Source organism: Tinamus guttatus, unplaced genomic scaffold (assembly GCF_059628265.1).
Source record: "Tinamus guttatus ecotype Peru unplaced genomic scaffold, ASM5962826v1 Tinamus_guttatus_pri_ptg000389l, whole genome shotgun sequence".
Taxonomy (NCBI): Eukaryota; Metazoa; Chordata; class Aves; order Tinamiformes; family Tinamidae; genus Tinamus; species Tinamus guttatus.
Genome location: NW_028288923.1, coordinates 1,001,859 through 1,022,907, shown reverse-complemented (window position 1 = coordinate 1,022,907; position 21,049 = coordinate 1,001,859). Strand labels below are relative to the sequence as shown.

Here is a 21,049-nt window from a genome sequence, read left to right as displayed (position 1 = left end):
CCTGAGGAGTTTCATGCTGCCACATGTATTACCCAAACGAATGAAAACAAAACAAAAAAATCTTTCTTACCCTTCCCACTAGCACAGGATCTGGTCCTGTATACTCTTCTATAACAAAAAACTGATTCCACACCCAGCCTCTTTTTGAACGATGAAGAACTTGTCCTTCCTTCCCTTTTTCATGGTGACCATGAAGTGACGGCCGTGCGTGGGTCACTTTTTCTGTAGCAAAGGCATGGCTGTAATACAGCATGCCCATGCAGATGAGAGCGGCGTGTAAACAATTGTCCTCCTTCATTTTTGGTTATTCTGTAGGCACAGGAGTATCCAGGAATCTACCCCTTCCACCTTGGAAGTCAAAAAAATGTGGGGCTAACGAAAAGTTTCAGATAAAACGTTCAGCACATAAGATGCCACCACACATGAAATGCATCACTTTAATGCTCTGTAGCTTCCCAGCTTAATTCCTAAAAGAAAATGAGATAGAGAAAAATGTCAGTTCTTTCCTGTCTTTAATTCAGGTGCATTAATTCCCTTACTAAGTAAAAATAAACTACTACTAACTCAAAATAGTCCAAGATAAGAAGATTAAAATATAATAATTATTATAATAAGCAATGAATATATTTACTGTTTTGTTATATGCAGCCTACAAAAACTCCTAACTTGCTGGTTACGGCATTCATTTCCACGTTGGAAGATAGAGAATTATAGTATCTCATGATCCTGCCAAATGGATTTAGCCCAAGATGCAAGGTAACTGTAGAAATACCTAATTTATATCTAAGCCCTCTTAGGAGCTTAGATTTAAGCCTTCGATATAAGCCTTTAAGCCATAGGCTTAGATACAAGATAGATACCAAGATACTTGCTTATCAAGAATGGAATATTTCTGCACATGCTCAGGAAAAGGCCTTTTAATAACTAACAGATTTTCATGCCAAAAATAAGCACCTAGGCAGGGGCAGTGGCTGACAGAAATCCGAAGACCTAACGTTTGCTCAGGCCCTGGAAATAGCCCTTCTACCTCTCTCGGAGGATCACGTCATCAAAGGTAAGCGGCAGCACTTACTGCCAATGCTCCTCTCTGGTGACTCTAATCGTCACAAATCAATACAAATACATAGAGATACTGCTAATAACGTAACAATTGACAGCGGCTATTTATTCCTGCTGTTGCTGTGATTTAAATTACGAGAATTATGGTATTTTCTTAATTTTTTCTTTTTTTTTTTTAATCGGTAGGTCAGAATTAATATTTGAAGCAGGAACTGCATAATACAGCGAACCCTGAATTAAGGTCTATACCTCCAGCAGCTAACAATCCATCTTACAGGCCACTTTGACATATCCCTCGGGTTTCCTATACATTCTCCTTCAAGCTTTACAGAGCAGCCAGTTTTTACTGGTCCCTAGGATGTTTGTTTCAGCTCTCAGTGTAATTCACTTTGTTATTCTGCAAGATACTAATAAAATACTCAAGGCTATATCCTTGCAGGCATATGTATATATGCTACTATCTTCATTAAAAGAGAATGATTTTTTTATGAGAGATACAGAGGTCTTGCACATTATTTATATTTGTAGCACAGGAAATGTGAATATAGGGAAAACCTTGAGCCTACATCAAATTCTGCAGCTCCAGCAACAGATAATCACATCAGCAGGACTGAACCCACCCACCTGGGGGTGTCCCTCTCAAATCTGGGGCAGTCACATCCTCCCCTCCAGTCCCGTTTGCAGTTAAGTAAAAACACAACTCCAAAAGTGAAGAAGAGGGTGCATTTATAAATAAGGAAGCGTTCTTTGTTTCCAAAAAGGCTGTTTTTCTTTGTTTTTATTGCAAAACAGAAACCACATCATAATGACTCCAGCCTAATGAATTAAATGATAGTTACATGTATATATATGCTAACATAATCTGGCACCAGAGAAGGGATTTCTAAAGTATTCTTTCTTAATTATATTTATTTACCAAGTACAACACTTGGTGCAAACATTTTTTTTTTCCACTATTGTTACTATCAGATTACAAAGGACTTGTAACAGCATGGCAGCTACAGAAAAGAAAACAATCTCTTCTGCTTTGGTCAGAAAAAATATTTTAAATTCAGTTATTCAGACATAAAATGGGTGTGTGAACTGTGGAGCATGTTTTTTTGAACATATATCCTGTGTCCATTTTGTAGAAAAGCAAAAATAAAATAGGACTTAAGAGCTACAAACTAATATTTAGCCTGGTTTAGAAGGGGCTTAAATAGGAGTAGCCCTTCCATATGAATGATTACAGTGGCTGTCTGTGATAACAGTTAACTCTGAAATGACATGGCTTTTTTTTCAATTATATCTAGAAAAAAAATTGAACAAAGCTTCTCTATCAATTCAGTAAATATTTACTACGCCTCTCTCCAATTTTAGGATAGTTTTCATAAATATATCCAACAAATTCTCTACACAGCCCCATGGATGCAAAATGCATCCTGCCCTGCTCAGTGCCCCCCTCTGGATTTACACCCCTGTGACTGGTGCAAATTTAACCCCACAGCAAACAGGCTCCGAGGTTACCTCTTCTGGGTACTTGGTCTACAGAAACTTACTGCTGTTACCAAATTTGATGTATTATCGCCACTTCAGCCCTGTTCATAATTGCATTCAGTTAACGAACATGAGTGTTTCACAAGTGTTTTTCTATGGAGTGTCCTTTCCACTGAACAGCCTCCCATGTCACGCACAGGAAGCTAATGATGCTGGACAAGTACATTTGCTGCAAGCATCTAGCGTGCTACTTGTGTGCAATGGTTAGCAGGGCTCCTGGACTGTCACACAGGGACAACACGCTCCCAAAAAAATGCCCCAGAAAGGCTGCCATACCTGGGCAGCGGTATGTTTTAGAAATGGTTAACAAGTAAACTACTGGCTTTAATGGATTTTGGACTTGTTTAAAAATTAAAGTAATTCTTCAGATCTTTAATATCAAATTATGGTCTTAAAAATGAAAACAAGTAAACAAATACAGCCATTATTCCTGAACTTTTCAATGCTGTTATGTAAATCAGTAAACACTTTATGAGGAGGCTTGACCATAGCGGAAGAGCCATGCTGACATATATGATGCTTATTATCGCTGTGCAAGTAAAACATTAACCACATATCCATGCTTAATTTACTAATGATGATTTAAAGCAGCAATTGCTCGCTGCTTCTTGTTTTCTCCTCCGTGTGTATGGGGAGAAGAAGGCTGGATGTCTTTGTGATGAAGACAGCGGCTGTGAACCGGTATCCTGCACCCCGCGACCCCTCCGTGGGCTGTTCCCGGCGGTTGTTTCCGTGCGGGGCTGTGCCGCGGGAGGCCTCCCTGGCTCCCGCCATGGGAGCTCCGCGGGCCGCGGGTAGAGCCGGGGCGGCAGGCAGGCGCGGAGGCTCCGACCCCGTCGCAGCCCTGCGGCCGCTCCCTGCCCTGTGCCCGCCTCGCGCTGCGGAGCCTCGCCGCGGCGGCCGCCGTGCCCTGTGACTCCCGGGTCATGCAGAAAAGCTAATAGCTCCTTGTTAAACCTTTAGATGGAATAAATCAACAGAGCTCCGCTGAAGTCTATGAACTTGACTCTCATGAACATGACTCTCATTTACAATAGCTACAGCCTGGTTTTATAACGTAGTTCCCTCCTAACAGGCAAGGTGCACGAGGTGCTCTTAAAGTATAATTAAAATAAACGGCATTACAAACCAAAGTGGCATCATTAACAAGACAGGGTCTTGTTTCCAAGACAATCTACTCAGAGCCTTTCAAACATTTAGATGTAACTCAGATGCTGAAAGCTAATGGTTTCCTATTTCCTCAAACAACCAATAAGGACAAACAGCTAAACAATCTATAAAACCATTGCTTTTCTCCTGTGGACATCACTGAGGGAAAAATACCTCATCATCCTCTAAGTATGGTATAAAGATATGAGAACTGCAATTGCAACTGCTGATTGGAGTGCTGCTTGGTGTCCATAAATTCTCAGCGTGCAGCAATTTTATTCAGATGCTGTACAACATTACAGTTGCACACTTCAAATCATTTTCTGTGAATGTTTCTATTCTTCCTTTTTTAAAGTCACAGTCTAAGGCATCTCCAACATTGCAATTATTCAAACAATCCTGCATGTAGATTGTATTTCTGATTTATAGACAACTGAATCTCAGGTGACCATTTGCCCAAATTGCAACATGGAAATTTTTTCATTGTTGTTTAGAATTGCATGGCATATAACCTGGAAAATCTAAATGTTCCTTAAAAATCTATGAAAATCTAATCCTTCAATCCACCAAATCCTTAAATTTAGTAGAATCAAGGTTTGAACTAAGATGGACTTGTTCCCCAAAGGAAGAATTCCATTAATATATAGCATTTTAGATTCAAAATTATGGTAATTGGTACTGTATGATAGCTCTATTGAGGATAGAGGAAAAACAATCAGTCAGCAAACACAGTCCAGTCACTCGCAGAGACACAGGAAAGCAAAGAGTCTCTCAAAAGCTACTTCTGCAAGGGCATCAGTTGGGGGTATACAACAAAGCAAAATGTTAAATGGCATAATCCATCAATCTCCCTAAGGAGAATATGCTATTAAACTCAAACTCTCAAAATGCAGCATGGCAGAGTAGAGAGGTGGTATTAGGTGCTATAGCAGCTCTAACAGTCAAATCTAAAAAGTCAATGTGCTCTACAAAACTTCATTCAAAAATCTGAATACTTGCTTTTACAAGACTAGTAGACAAAAATAAAGAGCCAACAAAGATTATTTTAATGACAAGACCAGTTGCGGAAGCTAAGTCTAGCCTATTTTAAATATCTTTCAATATATTTATAGTAAAAAAATTTCAAACATCCATGCTGACTTCCTGTGTGCTATTAAATGACCATGTGTCAAATTAGAATAGACTAAACAATTTTTTTTGATTTGTCTAGGCTACAACTTCTGGATGACACATCAAAATAGCAATTGTTCTCGGGAACACACTTGGCAGAAAGCACTCAAGAGCACAGTGCAGCAATATAATGAAGGATGATTATGTTCAGAAATGTTTTGCAAGAATATCAAGTAAATATGGCAAACTCACAATCCAAATGAGATTTTAGCTGTAATTAGAATTAGCTGAAAAGATGAAAGATGCTTTTTACTATAATTTTATTGGCAGACGAGTAAATGAATAGGTTTTTAATGACAGAATAAATATTGGAGTGCACGAGCTGCGGGGTGAAGCGCGGGGGTGGAGCCGGGCAGGGAGGACGCGCGTTGCCCCTCGCTGCTTGGGGACCTGCCCCGGGGCCTCCCTCCACGTTCTCTGCATCCCAAAGCCCGCAGGAGCCCCAGCCTTGGCTCTCTGGCCAGGACTGGTGTGAGCAGCTTCTCACCTAGGGCTCCTGAGCCACAGCTTCACTCAAGTGGGTAGCTAAGAGACTCCCGCTTCCTCAGGAAGAGTAACGGGGGTCATGAAAAAATGAGCAGCTCACTTGGAGAGAAGCAAAGAAAGAGATTTCCAGATCAAATGATCAGCCAAATCCCACTTAGCCCATACTGCTTCAGGGCGTATCATGAATTTCACTGCTTTGGGGCTGTTTTTTTTTTTTTTTTACTAAAAGATATGAATTTAGCCAGAAAACAGGGGGGAAGAGGAATTGGATCTGGGAGATATCTAGGCTACCCTTCTATCTGGGGGTTCTAGGTCACGGCAAGGTTAGCTTGTGTTAAATATATAAATAAAGTCATTACAGAATTGGGGATTTTCATTTTTGGCAATAAAAGTTACCTTACGAAATGCAAAATAAGTTTTGTAGAATCCTGTTCTGAGTTCATTATGAAAGGAAATCTTAATCCTTTGCGTTTTTAAATTATGTTTTATAGCAGTGTATTGGATTACTGAGATGTTTAAAGCCAATAATCCCCAGCTGTTCCTAAGAATAGCTTTTGAAATGTAGCCATATTCTTCTGTAACAGCTTTGAGATTCAATATTAGGAAGCCATAGACTAAAACATAAAATGATGGCTCTCTAAAAAGAAAAGTCATTTTGCAGGAAAGAAGAGGAAAAATAAGCATCCTGACTAATATGATGCATTATTTCCTTAGTATCCACCTGAAATCATCACAGAAGAAAACTATTTTCACCAGACTTCGGTTTAATTTGTACTCATTCTAGAAGAGTGAAATTTGCAATTTGCACCTCATACAAAGCAGTGGAAGATAGGAAGACAGCTTAGCACATTATGAACCAAATGACATAGAAATAGGCCTGAGAGAATGATATTAAAAGACTTTGGAAATGAAAAATGTCTGTATACAGAATCTCAGTTTACCTGCTGCCCTGAGGAGATCCACTTAAGATAAATGTGATGGAAGCCCTCTGTTTTTAAGCATAAACTCTCCAGGAAAACAACCAACATAAGAATGGTAGTCTTATTAAAAAACAAGGTGATCGATAGGGTCATCTGAAATAATGACTAAGTCCTTGGAAGAGTTTATTTTAAATAGTAATCATGTTCTTGCCTATCTCAGCCAAATCAGAATCCTTGGAATTTCCCATACATTCAAAACTTGATATAGCTGCAGCCTATGTCTCCTTCAGATTAATGTTATGTAAGTAAGTGGTTATAGGTGACACCCTGAGAGGAAAACAAATGACAACCAAGTCAACCAAAGTCAAGTTGCTCCAGCTACTAAATTTTGTGTTCACATGTTAAGTCAATCCTGAATATTTTTTTCTCTTGCTACAAACGTATGGATAATAAAATAACATTTGTGCTGTGATTGACAGTCTTTTTGGTTAATGTCAAATATGAGACAGAAAATCAAGTCTAAAGAATGATAACTGAAACTTTACCAAAAACTGAGATCTCACTTTTCCAAAACAATGAAAAGTTATTAAAAAAATTACTTTCGAAAACAAAATATGGCAGAGGAAATTATTTCTAGAATATTTCTGAAAAAAAAAGTGCATTGCACAATAGGTTATTCTGATGAATTTAATTATAATCAATAGGTTTCTTTATGTGTTCAGGGCCTCCATCTACAAAATGTTTTGCCTCTCAGAATAAAATTCTACTAGACCACTTGATGTACTTGTTCTCCTTCAATTTGGTCTCCCTCAGGTTGAAAGTTTCCGGCAATAGTTAGCCACTTCAGAGCCGCATGCAAGTCACCCTTAAAGACAGCACTTTGCTTAAATCTAGCAACCACTGTGACTCTCATTTAGAGAGGTTCACATAATGAGATTTTCTGTAACACTTATCTTTATAAAACTTGACAAGTTAATGAATTTCTCTCTCTCTCTGTCATTCTCAGATACATTGGCCAGAGAAAGGTGAGGGCAAGAATTCTGCTCCAGGAGCCTCCTCCCTTTCTCAACATTCTTCCTTTTTCAGAGGGAAAAGTTAAGGTCCTTCAGCCCTGCAAGGTAAAGTTCTTTCTGGCTGTTTGCTTAACTGGTTCAGTTTAGTGTAAACTTCTTCCGTAAAGAGCAAAAAAACAGTTTGAGATTTTAATGAATGAACAATTGAATCTAGAAGTAAATTTTTTAACAGGCAGAGACTATCTATGAAGAGATTTATTTTGGCTTGGTAGCATGAGGTAACGACACTGGAATATTCAAATACATCCCTAATGCAATGTCAATAGTCATCATAAAGGAGACCATCATTGTTTTAAGAACCTACAGGGGAAGCTAAAGCAGAAAGGGCTAAAAATGCAACTTTTGAGGATTAGCTACAATCCATTAAACCACAAGACTATAATCCTCAACATCTGCACAAATATCTTTTGAAATGTCATGTTCTAAGTATTCACCACAGAATATTTCCACTTAAAAACAAAACAAACAAACAAAAAACCAATGCCCTTCACTAGATGCAACCTTCACTCCACCTTTCTGTGCGGCCTGGCCTGCTCTGAGTCTGTGGTTCCTGTGTTCCAAGTGATTAGATCAAAAACTATAATGGTTAAAATGTAATTCCTAACATTATATACTACTAAAAAAAAATGCAAACAGATCATCACGTGCTGAGCATGAACACAGTACAAAAGAGACAGGCTTGCCAGTTTGCAATGAATATATGTTTTTCATGTAGGTGGCATGTTTCCAGAAAAGAGCAAATGATTCAATAGATTTTGCATGGACATAACTCATTCCAAGTAAATCTGTTTAGTATGTATTTCTTACTGACCACATATAAAAATGACATATCCCAGAGATTATTGCCTGATACTACTTTCAACCTGCAATTACACATGATTTTGACAAAACATTTCTACTTTTATGATAGAAACCATTAAAAAGAGTTTTGAGACACCAGCTCCAAAGATATAAGCAGATATAAAGATATAAAAGCTATTCAAAGACATAAAGCAGAAAGATGCAAAATTTAAATACTTTGATTCTATTGCTATTCTTGAGTTGTCTCATAATTGCATACATGGAGAATTGTTAAAAAAAAAAAAAAGGTTTAATTAGATTAGTTTTCTTCATGGCTGAAATTATAAATCAGATTTGACTAGATATATTCTGAAAGTGCACGATGTTTTAGAAATAAAAAAACCCTCTAGCTTTTGCCACAATTTCACCGATGTTAAATGTTACTCTTTACCTCTGTGGTGCAATAATCAGGAACAATGGCATTTAGCTGCATCCTCATTTATACCAATTTCTTTTTTAAACAACAAGACAGAAAAAAGCTTTTTGACTGTGAATGAATATGTGAATAAATGGCCATTCTGGTAAAGCTTTGGCTTCCAAATCAATAAGATTGCTCTAATGGAGCCCAGTGAAGTATTACTTAAAAACAAGCTTGTGCAAGAAGAAAAAAAATCTGACACTTAGCATAACTGCTGACTCAAGAGCACTATGATTTTTGGATGGAATGACCTTAACATGAGGCAAGTACATGGGAAAGAGTTTACATTCACCGAATAAAAATAGGAGCCAATAATAATAAAAGAATTAAGTTGTATGTATATACAAAAATAAGACTAAAACTTCATTTGAAAGAATGAGATTAGACCACTTTTTCAAATAAAATATACTCTGCTAAAGTTCAGAATATTTTCCACAAAAATATTCTTTTCAAAAAGTTGCTGAGATGATAATGCTATTTCAATCCAAAAAAAAAATCCTTTTACCAGAAGTCTTCCATAATGGTAATTAATAAATTGCTCTTGGAGTAATTACATGTTTTTCTGGAAAAGTACTATTAGGGTGAAGAGATATGAGAGAGTCGTCACCAAACAAAATCTTTCTATATACATTTGTGCTTGTTACATTTATTGGAAGAAGGATGGAGCACTTACAAAGGTTGGACCATTTGTTTTTTTAAAAGGAAATTTCTACCTGACAGTTGAAATAGAACACAAACCAAAATGACTGCTGACAATCTTGGGAATGCAGAGAGAAAGAAAATGGAAGCTGTGAGTCAATAGAAAGCTTTTAAAGACCACATGTGTTAAGCCCTAGAGAGCCAGTGTGAACCTGAGGTCCAAATTCCATGTTAGGCAAGTGAGTGGGGGACGAGATGAAGATGAGTGAAAGCTCAAGACTAATGGGTAAATGCATTGCAGAAAACGTCTGTCTCCCTGCAAGTGCACATACATCATGTCTGTAAGAGCACGAGGCTTTGCAGATCCGTGTACCACAGCTCTACTAAGAGGTTCTGTGCACGGCAGTTCATCAAATACCTCTAACTTCTATGAACTGTATTGCCCTAGAACGGAAGGAGACGCTTTTACAGTTCTCCTCTGACCCACAAGTAATTTCTTAACATGTAACTATGCTTCATCCACACTTCTCCCGCTTGCAAGTCAGGCTAAAATGGTTTGTTATTCCATGAACTATGTTTTTTTCTTCAGGTTTTTAAACTTGGTTAAAGACTTTCCTATTATTTGTGAAAGCCGACCATATATGTGCTATGAAATCTGTACCACCCACTGAAATAGCCACCAGAACAGATACAAACCACCGTGTCCTGTTCTCTGGACTAGTCTAGTATCTCAGAGTTTACTGGACTTTAATGCAATATTGATGCTTGCTCACATCACAAAGAACCTAGAGCTTTTTCTTCCAATAAAAGCCGATGCAGAACTTCATGGGTGTTTGTTTTCTCTGTGTATAGTGCTGAACACTCCTATCTCCTTTTTTGCTTTAAATCCCTTAAATAAATACTATGAGGATAATCTCAGAGACTAAAGACTAAACTATATGGTTTAATATTTGAATTTCTTTGTGGTGTCTTTACAATATCACATCCAAGGATAAGGATACAGTCCCCTTCTAAATGCTAACCCTGTATTTCCTTGCCACTCAGAAAAGATAGTGCTTGAGCTCAGAAATTCATGCGTGAAGGAAAAAGGGAAAAACAATGATTTGGTACTACTTGTCCTTCACTTGTGATCACAAAATAGCTTCCTAGAAATCCAAAGGTAAGAGAGAATAAAGCATAAGTCAGGCATCAGCTGGAGAAACTGGATCTGGGGATTCATCCAAGAACCAGGAACATATTTCTGAACAGCCAGCCATATCATTTCTTTAAATGCAATGGCTGTCAGGGTAAGCATTGCCTTAAAAAATGCAATGTGATTTTTCAAAATCTTTGTGCATATTTGGTGGACCCCTTCAGGCTTAAGCTGCTATAAGTGAGCTTTGCATTGGAGTCAAAGAATGATAAATGTATACGCAATACGAACTCATTTTTTATGTCATGTGTGGGCATTTGTTCTGTACTATGCTACCTGTAAACACAACTGTAACTGAACCCAACCGTTAACAACCAACACAAATGATTATATAAGAATGAGACTGCAAATATGAATGCTTACTAAATGCCTATCTATTAATAGGGTATAATTAAATAGTATAACAGAAATTTCAATTTGTACGCAATACAAACTTGTTAAATTTTCAGGCTTTTAACCCAATAAATCCACTGTTGTTATTCCTTGCAACAAATTAAAGGCAACATAGGTCTCAGGATCCTTCAGGCTTTGTCTGGACTTCTTTCCATCTAGCTGTGGCTTGGTTTTATTTAGCTTGTTTGACTGTAATAGGTTACCTAAGGACCAGAGGATGATTTTGTAATTGTTTTGGCTTTTCATTTAGCTTTCTATGACTATGTGATGTAATAATGGTTATTTTATATATATATATATATATATGCTATGAATAGATGTCAATGACAAGCAGGTATTCTGTGTAGAATGAACTACCTATGGTCCTAGAATGCAATGCAGCAGAGGGTACCACGGACATGTGGATGATACGAGAAGCTTTGGAAGTCCAAGTAGAAGACGAAATTAGAGATGCCACAGACAATGGTCAATTCCTGGACACTACAAGAATACAATTTTGAAGTAGGTCCAAAGCAGTTTTAGGAATAACAAAGGAAACAACAAGAAAACTATTCCGTATATGTAATAATACACCTCACATGGTAAAATTGAATGTAATGTGGAACTGGAGAGCAGTAAAAACAGGAGAAATGTGCAGGGCACTGTGAGTATGCAGAAATGGATTCTAGGCAGAGGAGGAAGAAACCGTCATCATCATCATCTGAGTCCCCTGGGGGATGTTGATGACGTATCGAGCCCCTCAGTGAACCCGTCATGCAAAGAGAGGCAGCGGAGGAGCATAACAACACAGCAAGCACAGATACCGGGAAGTCTGCGTGCATCTCTCAGCCGTGTATCATATGCACCATATAACCAATTCTTTGGTTAGACTGCTGAGGCTTTAACTAGACCAGCCATACATTCTTGACTATGCATATAAGGTTTCTTCCTTTGGCCTATATAAAGTGTAATGTAATAAACTGAATCAAGCAATCTAGCCTGTAACTTGGAGGCAACAAGCTGGTAACAGCTCACAGGCAGAACAGTTCAGCAGGACAAAGGATGAAACTGTCAAACAGACGGGAGCTCACTTACATTAACGAAAACGAAGTGTGCGCTGGAAGGAATTAACAGGGGGTGAGGATGAGGAGTTTAACCTGGATAATGACAGCCAAGAGAGCACCATTCTGTCTGAGAGAGTAGTTTGGTGACAGTTTTTAAAAAGCCATTAGCGTACTCTACTGAGTTTTTCTCAATGAAGTATTTAACTGATCTTTATATTTGTTAAATGAAAGCACCTTTTAAATCAAATTGGTACAGAACTATAATGGAAAAAAAAATTAGAAGGGTCACTGCATTTTATGCTAGGTTTTTTGAATACACAAGTATTGTATTATTTTGTTTATCCTGCAAGAATGCAGCAAAGTAGCAGTAAGCACCGGGTCACTAGCTTTACTGTGAAGCAGCACAACACAGTCTTTGTTGAGCTTTCCCTGGAGTGACTCACTGCAATTCACTGAAAGGCCCTTCGCTGGGGTGGTGGTGGTCTCTCCTGTGTCTCGTGTAGGGCACAGAGGGACAGAGGCTGGAAGCTGCACCTTTTAGCATGTACAGCAGTGGAGTTTGCAGTTAGCATCCAAACACCTGAAATAAAGACAGTTTCCAGTCTTGAAATGAACAGCTCATTAGTGAGTCCTACATGCCTGCACGAATCCATTCACTTCCAAAATGAAGCATTCTTCTTGCCAAAATACTGCAATTCACATGTGTTGCCTGCAGTGAAAGTATGAAAATAACTCAGGAGGTCTGGGGAGAGGCTCTTGGTTGGTTGGTTGTTTTTGCTTCAGTGCAGCCTCATTTCATGAAATATAGCTTATAGCATGAAACTACGCCAAGATGGCTCGCAGGCCTTTCAGAGAGACTAGACTTTCCACATTATGTAATCTGTTTTTCTTTTTTGGGGAAAGAAGGGAGGATGGGAAGCCAAATACCCAAGGTTCTCTAGTAATATTAGATACCAAGCTGTAAAAGTACAGTTTTTCTGGGATCAGACCCCAGAGCCATCACCCTCTGGTATTTCAGGCTGTTGTTTGTAAGAGGAGATTGTGTTCATAAACAGAACCAGATAATACCCAAGAGGGTCACTCCTGTATTTGATTTCCAAATATAATATTGGCGCATGCTTCCTGTGTTCTGGCCTCTCCTGTTATCCACTGAATTCATTAAAAAAGTTTTGGCTACTGGCCAAAAGAAACGGTTAATGCATTGCAGAGCCTATATTGTTTGAAACATTTTTTGAGACAAGAATTTATAGCACTGCTATAATAAAACTCAGATTTCAGCATTAAAGTATGAGTCTGTATACTTGCCAGGCATACCAGTACTATATAGAAAATGTGACCCATGAAACTCTGAGGAAATTTGGAAAATATGTAGCAACATCTAGAAAGATGCCTTTAGGACCTTAAAGAACAACTTTAAGCAAGAGATAAATCACAAACGATGTTGCACAAAGTTCTGCAATGGACCTAAGAGAAACACTGCTGAATTGCAAATTCTTTGTCCTTCCTTCGCACCCAAGGAGAGCAATCTTAGCCTGATCTGGAGCACTTACTATCTTAGCCAAGAAAAGACAGGATTGAGTCTGGACTCGGCCCTCATTTTGCCCCCTCCGTGCCTCTGCCAGGCTCTCCAAAAGTTAGTTAATTTTTTTCTCTTTACTTTATTCTATTATGCATTCAAAGTATAATGAAATAGGAGCTTTCCACCCCAAAGAGAACATATTAATCTTCTGTAGGAATCACAAAGTATTACTTTTTATAGACAAGAAAGAGTACATTTTTTCCTGTAAAGGAGTAGAAGTAAAGACTTTGCCTAAAATCCTGGAACAAACCTTTGTTTATGAGACAGGGGAATCATTTTTACTCTACTACATGAATTCAGTGGGCTGCCACAGGCCAGTCATAATCTGTTATTGTTTCCCTGCAACCTTGTACTATTAATTTTTCTTTTTAATGAACTGTCCAGTCTAGTTTAGCTATGGGAACCATGATGGAGCTGCAATATAAATGGTTTATGTCATGCCTTTGTCAAAAGGCTTTCCCCTACAGCACCAGAATATAATTGAAAAGCCATTTTAAAATAAAGTAACTGTATGGTTGCAAATGCAGGTTGTCAGGAGTGGTAAAAATCCTATGCATTATATTAGATTTTATCAGTCACATCTAGTGTGACTTTATTAGTGTTTACTCAGATTAGTGAAGCCACAGAAATCACATATGTTTACACGGTTTTATTAGCGTGTATTCCTAGAAAGATAGTGAGTGTATTTTTAAGAAGTTGTTCTTCAGCTGTGACTAACCATGCAATAATTGGTTTGGTTAAATGTCTCGGATGAATTAAATACACTAAATGTTTTCTTTTATAGCATACAGAATAAGTGCATGTTTGAGAGAGTGAATTAACTTCTGAGTAGAATTAAAGAAAGCTTTTGTTGTATATGAAACCCTGAAGGGCTGAATACTCAAAGTCTTTTTATATGTGCTATATAAGCAAGAGTAATACTTTTGATTTATTTTTTTCTTACATTTATTTTTTCTAGGCCTGGTTGCATGTGCTTGTTTTTGGAGACACTATGGTGAATGCTTTTAAAGATATAATTGCATTATTATTACTATGAAAGCCCAAAGAGAGCTACTATAGAGAATACATACCATAGTTAAGGCTGACATCACCTTTAAAATAACTAGTGAAATTTCCTCAGAAACATTAGACATGCATTCACCAGAACACGTATCTCATAACTAAAACCAAAATGTTTGGCTTCCTTCTGGTTCTCAGTTCTGCTTCTTTCCTCTTACAGCCAGTGTCATCGTTTCGTGCCATGGAGTCTCTGCCTTTGCTTAGGGACTCGCACGCCTTGCGGGAAGCTCCGGAGCTCCTTGGGACACAGCCGGCCAAGGCTTTCCAGGGCACTAGGCAGAGCATATTACAGCCCAGCCAAAAGACTGGCAACATGCAAAAGGGACTCTCTGATGGACAAGTTGCTTTGGCATTTGAGCTGAAGCCAACTTTGGGTCAATAACATCTGGGTTTCAGCTCAGTCCCAAACTGATAGTTCAAAATAACTAACTACACATTTCAACAAAAATCAAGATTCTTTCAATGAGATTCTTTCAATTCACAGAAATATTATCTATTAAAATGCTGACAGGAAAATTTAAACATCTATATTATGAGGCATTGAGTTGATAAGATCTAGTGCAGTATGAACTTTTTTTTTCCCTCTTACTGTCTTATAGAAGTCTAATTGATTTATAACGAATTTATAACAAAATAGTAGGATTTCTCAAGCCTATTTTATCTTGAATTGCACCAGCATTTTCTATTTCAGATCCCACAGATTGACACTCTATTCCTACATAATACTTCTAAAAGCAATGTATCTGAAAAGAAACCTAGCAGCTGTGCCTCCTGTCACTCCCTTTAGAATTTAGGTATATATATTCCTTTGAACATAAATGTTTCAATAAACGTAAGGAGGAAATGTCTCACCAGGATACAGCTACGTAATGAAACTCTGGCCATCTTCAGTTCAACTGAGCAGCGAAGCCCATGCTATAGTCCCAAATGAGCTCAGTACTGCCTTTCTCCCTGCACTGTTGTTCTTTGTTCCATTAACAATAGTTAAACATGAATATTTACCTTGTCAACTGTTTGATTATGTAGATACTATAACAGGAAATTTGCATTCCTGAACAGGCACAGCTGGAAACAATTTAAGAGAAAAAAAATCCTTCAAAAGAAGAGATGAGAATTTAAGCAGCATATGGATGCCCAGGTTTACATGATAATCAACAAAAGCGGTGCTTGTTCCTCCTCTTTGCGGGAGGCACTTCACATCCCCACCAGAGCGAACACCCTACAGTCACTCTGCGGGAAGCTTTCTTTCAAAAATGATTTCCTCTAACTCTGAAATGTCAAAGAGTCTATAAAAATAGACCTGACAGCTTCTCAAATAAGACATGAAAAAAGCTTGAGTAGGGACCCGGTTTATTAAATTCACTTATCTCATGTACTAGTGAGAATGGTGAATCTTCAAGTTTTCCTTAAAGGTTGTACCTTACAGTCCTTTAATTTGTTAAAATTGGAAGTGTAACTCCGAAGTCAAGAACAAGAAGAGTAGAACTAGGCCTGAATTACACCATGAATTGAAATACAAGAATGAGTGCCAGAACAGGCAAAGTAAAACGTCCGTGCCGATCGTTACATAACTGTGCATGGAGGGGACGCTCAGTCAAAGGGAAGACATAACTAATTTAACTTCTGCTACGTCTTTTTGAAACCTATGTAGGAACTTGATACCCAGTCAGGAAGTCTGCCATCAACCCAAGCTTCCTTTAAAACTTCATTCCCTGCTGACAGGCTGTGTCTGAACGAGAACTGAGCACTGCCTGCAAAATTTGGCCCTTGAGGTTTAGTGAAGGACAGAAGAAAATCTCCCACGCTGAGCCAGAGCTCTTTGCAGCTAAGAAGCAAAGGGACGTGCAGATACCTCAGCTTTCTAAACAGAATGCTGCTGCCTTCCCTGCCAAAAACACTGTGTTGGAGCCTAATACTGATTGCTGCAGTCTGCCTTAACAAGGCAGCACATACCATCCACACACATCCCATAGAGTTGGTGGCAAGGATGTTGTGGTATACCGCCCATTTGGCTGCCAGAACTAAGATGATCATTCAAGGACATTGCCGCAGAAATGAAGCATCTGTCAAGCAGGACTGGAGTGCACAGAATGCAAAACCTGTGAATGAGTCAGCTAGACAAAGAGCTTTAATATCCTGGCTTCATACACTTTATCTCTGAAAATTCTGACGGGATCACGCATTTGACTGTAAAAATGGCAGTATTTACATATCTATTATTATCTATTACATTTAATCTGTTTCCCTGATAATTTCAGAAAAGCAGAGATACTTCTACAGATGGAGAATTCTCACCTCTGAGAAATCATTGCTTTCAGGAATAGCACAACAGAAGTCACACAGGGTATGAAAAGTTAAAGGCTATCATAATAGCATATATACATATATATATATAGCCCTTTCAGATTTAGAGTTTCCAGTCCTGCCCTATTTCCACACTTCTGCAGCCACCTCCTCTGAAGCCTAAGAGTCATCACTACATTCATTTCTTAACCCCAGTCTGAGCACTCTTTGAAGCTCTGTGATTACACAGCACATTGTTGGTGAATAAAACAAATTTGAAATTAATCATTCATGCACACAGGCCTAGAACAAGAAAATTAAGAAACTCTGACTGATAAAGTTACAAGCCTACCTATTAAACAGTTTCTAACATTCCTTCTCATAAATGCTACCTTTCTGAGTTTTCAAGAGGTTCTCTGATGCTTTAAAGAAGACAGTAAATGAGTGTGATTCAAAAAATGCAGCTTATTAAAGCACGCTTTACAGGTATAGCAGGATGGCTAGGGTCCTATAGCATCATCTCCCATGACTCACAATCAAGACCAAGGGAAATCCTCTATGAAACTGGATGAGAAAAACTGACTTACAGAGTACATCAAGCATGGGATCCCTTTATTGTACATAGTGTACTGTATATACTTCTATAGATTCTGCATGTAAAGGAGACAGAGCAGAAACAAGAGACTGTGCTGTGCGTCACTCAGCACATCAGGTGGTTGGATGCACTACTCACCTTCACCCACTGGAAGCTTGTTGCCAACTTATGTAGCATATTCCACACATTTGAAACGCCACTTAACGAGACTACGATGACAGTGCAGACATAAGCTTTCTGCTGCCACTTATCCAGTATTTCAGCTCTGGCTGCAAAGAATGAAAAAGTTCATTTGAAACCCAATGAAACTTTGGTACCGTAATAAAAGAAAATTAAAGTCTATCCTATAAACTATCCCAGTAGCCCAAAGAGAGTTTAAAGACTAGCGATGTATAGGCATGTATATGCCAAGGACAGAATTAATAACTAGTTTTTTCCTTAACAGACTTACAAGAATGTTCCCATAACTAAAATATCAATATTCCTTCACATCTTTTGCGTTACCTCCTGAACAGAGTTCTATGGAAAAATCTGTTCTGGGAACATTATCCAATACAAGACATACTGTAGGGAAAGAAGGAACAGCTGCAGATATCACCAGCCAATAAGATGTGCTTTGAACATTTCCAAGTGCTCTACAGGCGTATTAGAAAATGAGTATTTTTATCATTATGATGGAGAAGGGAAAAATATTTTTCTAAGTGGAGCTTACTGAAATATAGGAAGTGAAGTATTAATAAGTGTAGGGAAAACATATCTAGGATAAGACATTTAAAGGAAAGAAATGAGGCAAGAAGTGCCTCTAAGAAAATCATTTATAGTTGTTTCATAAATAGCCTCTGTAATTCGGGCTGATACTATTTAAAATAGATTTACCTATATCCAAATCAGTGTTTCTTTTTTTCTTCAGTACTTTACTGTTAAAGTTGCATCAGTTTTATCAATCCTTCATTTTATGCTCACTTTACGCTGCCATTAGAGCAATCAAATTTTCCAGTAAAAATTTGTTCAGCAGCACATTGCAAATTTGAAAGCTGCTGGTAAAAGTGTTCAAGAGAACTAAATAGCCATTGCCTGAATTTTACACGCAATATTATGTAAAGACCTACTTCACACTAACATCAAAAGAGCACACAAACACATCTGGATTCTACTGCCAATGCTAACTGTATATATACTAGTAGATTTATTAAAACAAAACAAAACAAAAAAACGGTGATGTACGTTCAATAGGAACACATTCCTGGAAAGCAAGCTTTGCTAAAGTAAGCTCTATGAAATACAGGGTGCTTTATGTGGTAGGAGAATAGCTGATACAAAGTAGTGGCTTTATTAAATATGCTGTACATACAGGATATTTATACAATTTACAATGAAGCACACATGGCATTTTAAAATATGCTAATTTCCAAGCAAATTCTGTTCTTTTCATAGAGGATCTTTTTGAATTAATTCACAACTCATTTGAATGAGTAAGAATGATAAAAACTGAATAAACTTTCTCATTTTGATAATTAGTTCAAATGACGTCAAAATGTTCGCAGATAAATTTGCATCTCAAGTTCCTTTTTGTTCAAGACATTTGAAGCTTCTTAGGTTAATATTTCTCTAAATGTGCTCTTACATATCCCCATGGTCTGATTTTTCTCAAGATCTGTGTTTGAATTTGAGAGCTGCCAATACAGCTGGTTGCAGATACTACCAGTGCTCAAACTGATCTGCTACACTACTTAAGCTTTTATTTTAATACATGGACCTGAGCAGCAGCCAGTGATGTGGCCACATTCCTAATAATTAATTGTCAAATAAGGGCTCCATTTTCCAGTTATACAGTATTTATACAGCAATCAGAGGTTATAAATCAATATTTTAGATAGCACCAATCATTATTTTAAGCAAATAAATCTTCATATTAATACAGGCAAGTAGAGAGAAACTCCTCCAGATAGGAACTTTCATGAAAATATTATTCAAGACAGCTGAATGAATATATTGTTAATACAAATAGCGCAGGGTGCAGCTTAGCTGAAAATTTTTGAGAGGCAATAGGCATTGCCTACCTTATTGGACTTTACATTTTTTATTATTTTCTGCTTTAGATGAATAAATCCTGAACAATAAGGTTCTACAAACTGTATAATCTGGCAGATATAAGTTGGAATAAAAGGCAGAAGAAAAACAAGTGCTGTACTTATGGAAGACTGTTTCAAAGTCCAATTATAATTACAAGAAAATTACGAGAAAATCCATTAAACAGTTTCAATGCACCAAATAGGTTTGACACAGTGGCACTTTAAATCAAACCCCCTAACAAGATTTCTTTTTTTTTTTTGCCTCAAAATAAGATGGGTCTTCAGAGTCAGTTTATACAAAGTGACAACTTGAACAATTTTTGAAATGTTGCTAGTTAGAAGGAATAAAAAAACCCACCCCACCCCATTGTCACTATGGTAATTATTGCACAATGCCTGGTGTTAAATGGGCAGTGCTGTGGCCTACGAAGCAGCTGAATCCTGCATTGTCCTTGCATGATAAAAAGATTTGCGAGTCTGAAAAGCAGAGGAGCGGAATCTCACAGCTTCTTAGACTTTGCACTGAAAGGGCCATTGTAGCATCATCATAAATCCTGGGCTCCCCAGGCACTTGACAACTAAAGCAGTGGACAATAGAATTCTTGTGTTGAACAAAACACTCCTTGTCTGCCAAAGGGCTTATCTGCTTCATTTACAAATGTCTTTCATTGTACCAAAATAATTCCCTATTAGAAAAACTATTAGGAACAGAACTAAATAAATATTCACAGCTTTATGGGCTGTTTGGCAAAAGGAATAAACTAATACAATCATGAACCGTACAAAATATAAGATTTAAATCAAGGAAACACAAAACAACCCCAAACCTCTCTTCATTTTCTCTTTGTCTTATTGCAGGAAATTACACTGAAAACACATTTTTCTACATAAAAGAGACCTAAGGGATAGAGCATTAACTAAAATGCAAGAAAAATATTAGAAACCTGGAAAGATTTCAGATTAGAACAAAAATGTGTCTAATGTGCCTTTAAAGTTAAAATATTTCCAGATTAGCAATTGAAGAAATAATAAATTTACAGATGTACCAGAAAGTTTTATGAAATGGTGATAAAATATTTATAATCATAAAAAGAATAAAAAAGGAAATGTATAACTACATATATTTAATTCCTTGCTAGTAATACATGAAAAAGTATGAGAGAAGTGAGATGAAAGGAAAGAGTGGTGGCCAGCTTATTGCATCTTTTTCCAAGAGCCTAATGAAAATTCTGGCAGCAGTTACTACAGACAGAAATGAGAAAGAGAATAAAAATATTCAAAAATATTTATTTGCTTAAGAAAGCATTTCTATCACATTCAGATTTCTATTGCATCAGCTTATCACCTAAATTGAGCTTACCACTTGATTACTATTTAGTATAAAACTGCTTATGGGAAGAGAATTTCCAAAATAGTTAGGGAGAAAAAAAATGCTACCAATCTACAATTGCTCAGGCATAATCAATACTGACCATATGCAAAACATCAATGTAATCAATATTAAAACTTAAAGAAATGTAATCTTCTTGAGTGAATTAGATTA

At 37.5% G+C, this 21,049-nt stretch overlaps 1 protein-coding gene across 3 annotated transcripts in view; it reads right to left on the bottom strand.

Annotated features, from left to right (window-relative positions):
* Positions 1–21,049, bottom strand: part of CDH11 (cadherin 11) — a 73,021-nt gene that overhangs the window by 17,617 nt on the left and 34,355 nt on the right. For 2 of the 3 annotated variants that reach the window (XM_088530833.1, XM_088530834.1), the window contains exon 2: positions 71–467. In XM_088530833.1, the coding sequence (XP_088386959.1) occupies positions 71–298 (228 nt within the window). In that variant the 5' untranslated portion in view covers positions 299–467. Of the gene's footprint in view, positions 1–70; positions 468–17,572; positions 17,704–21,049 lie in introns of all 3 variants that reach the window. The other variant, XM_088530832.1, reaches the window with a different exon arrangement.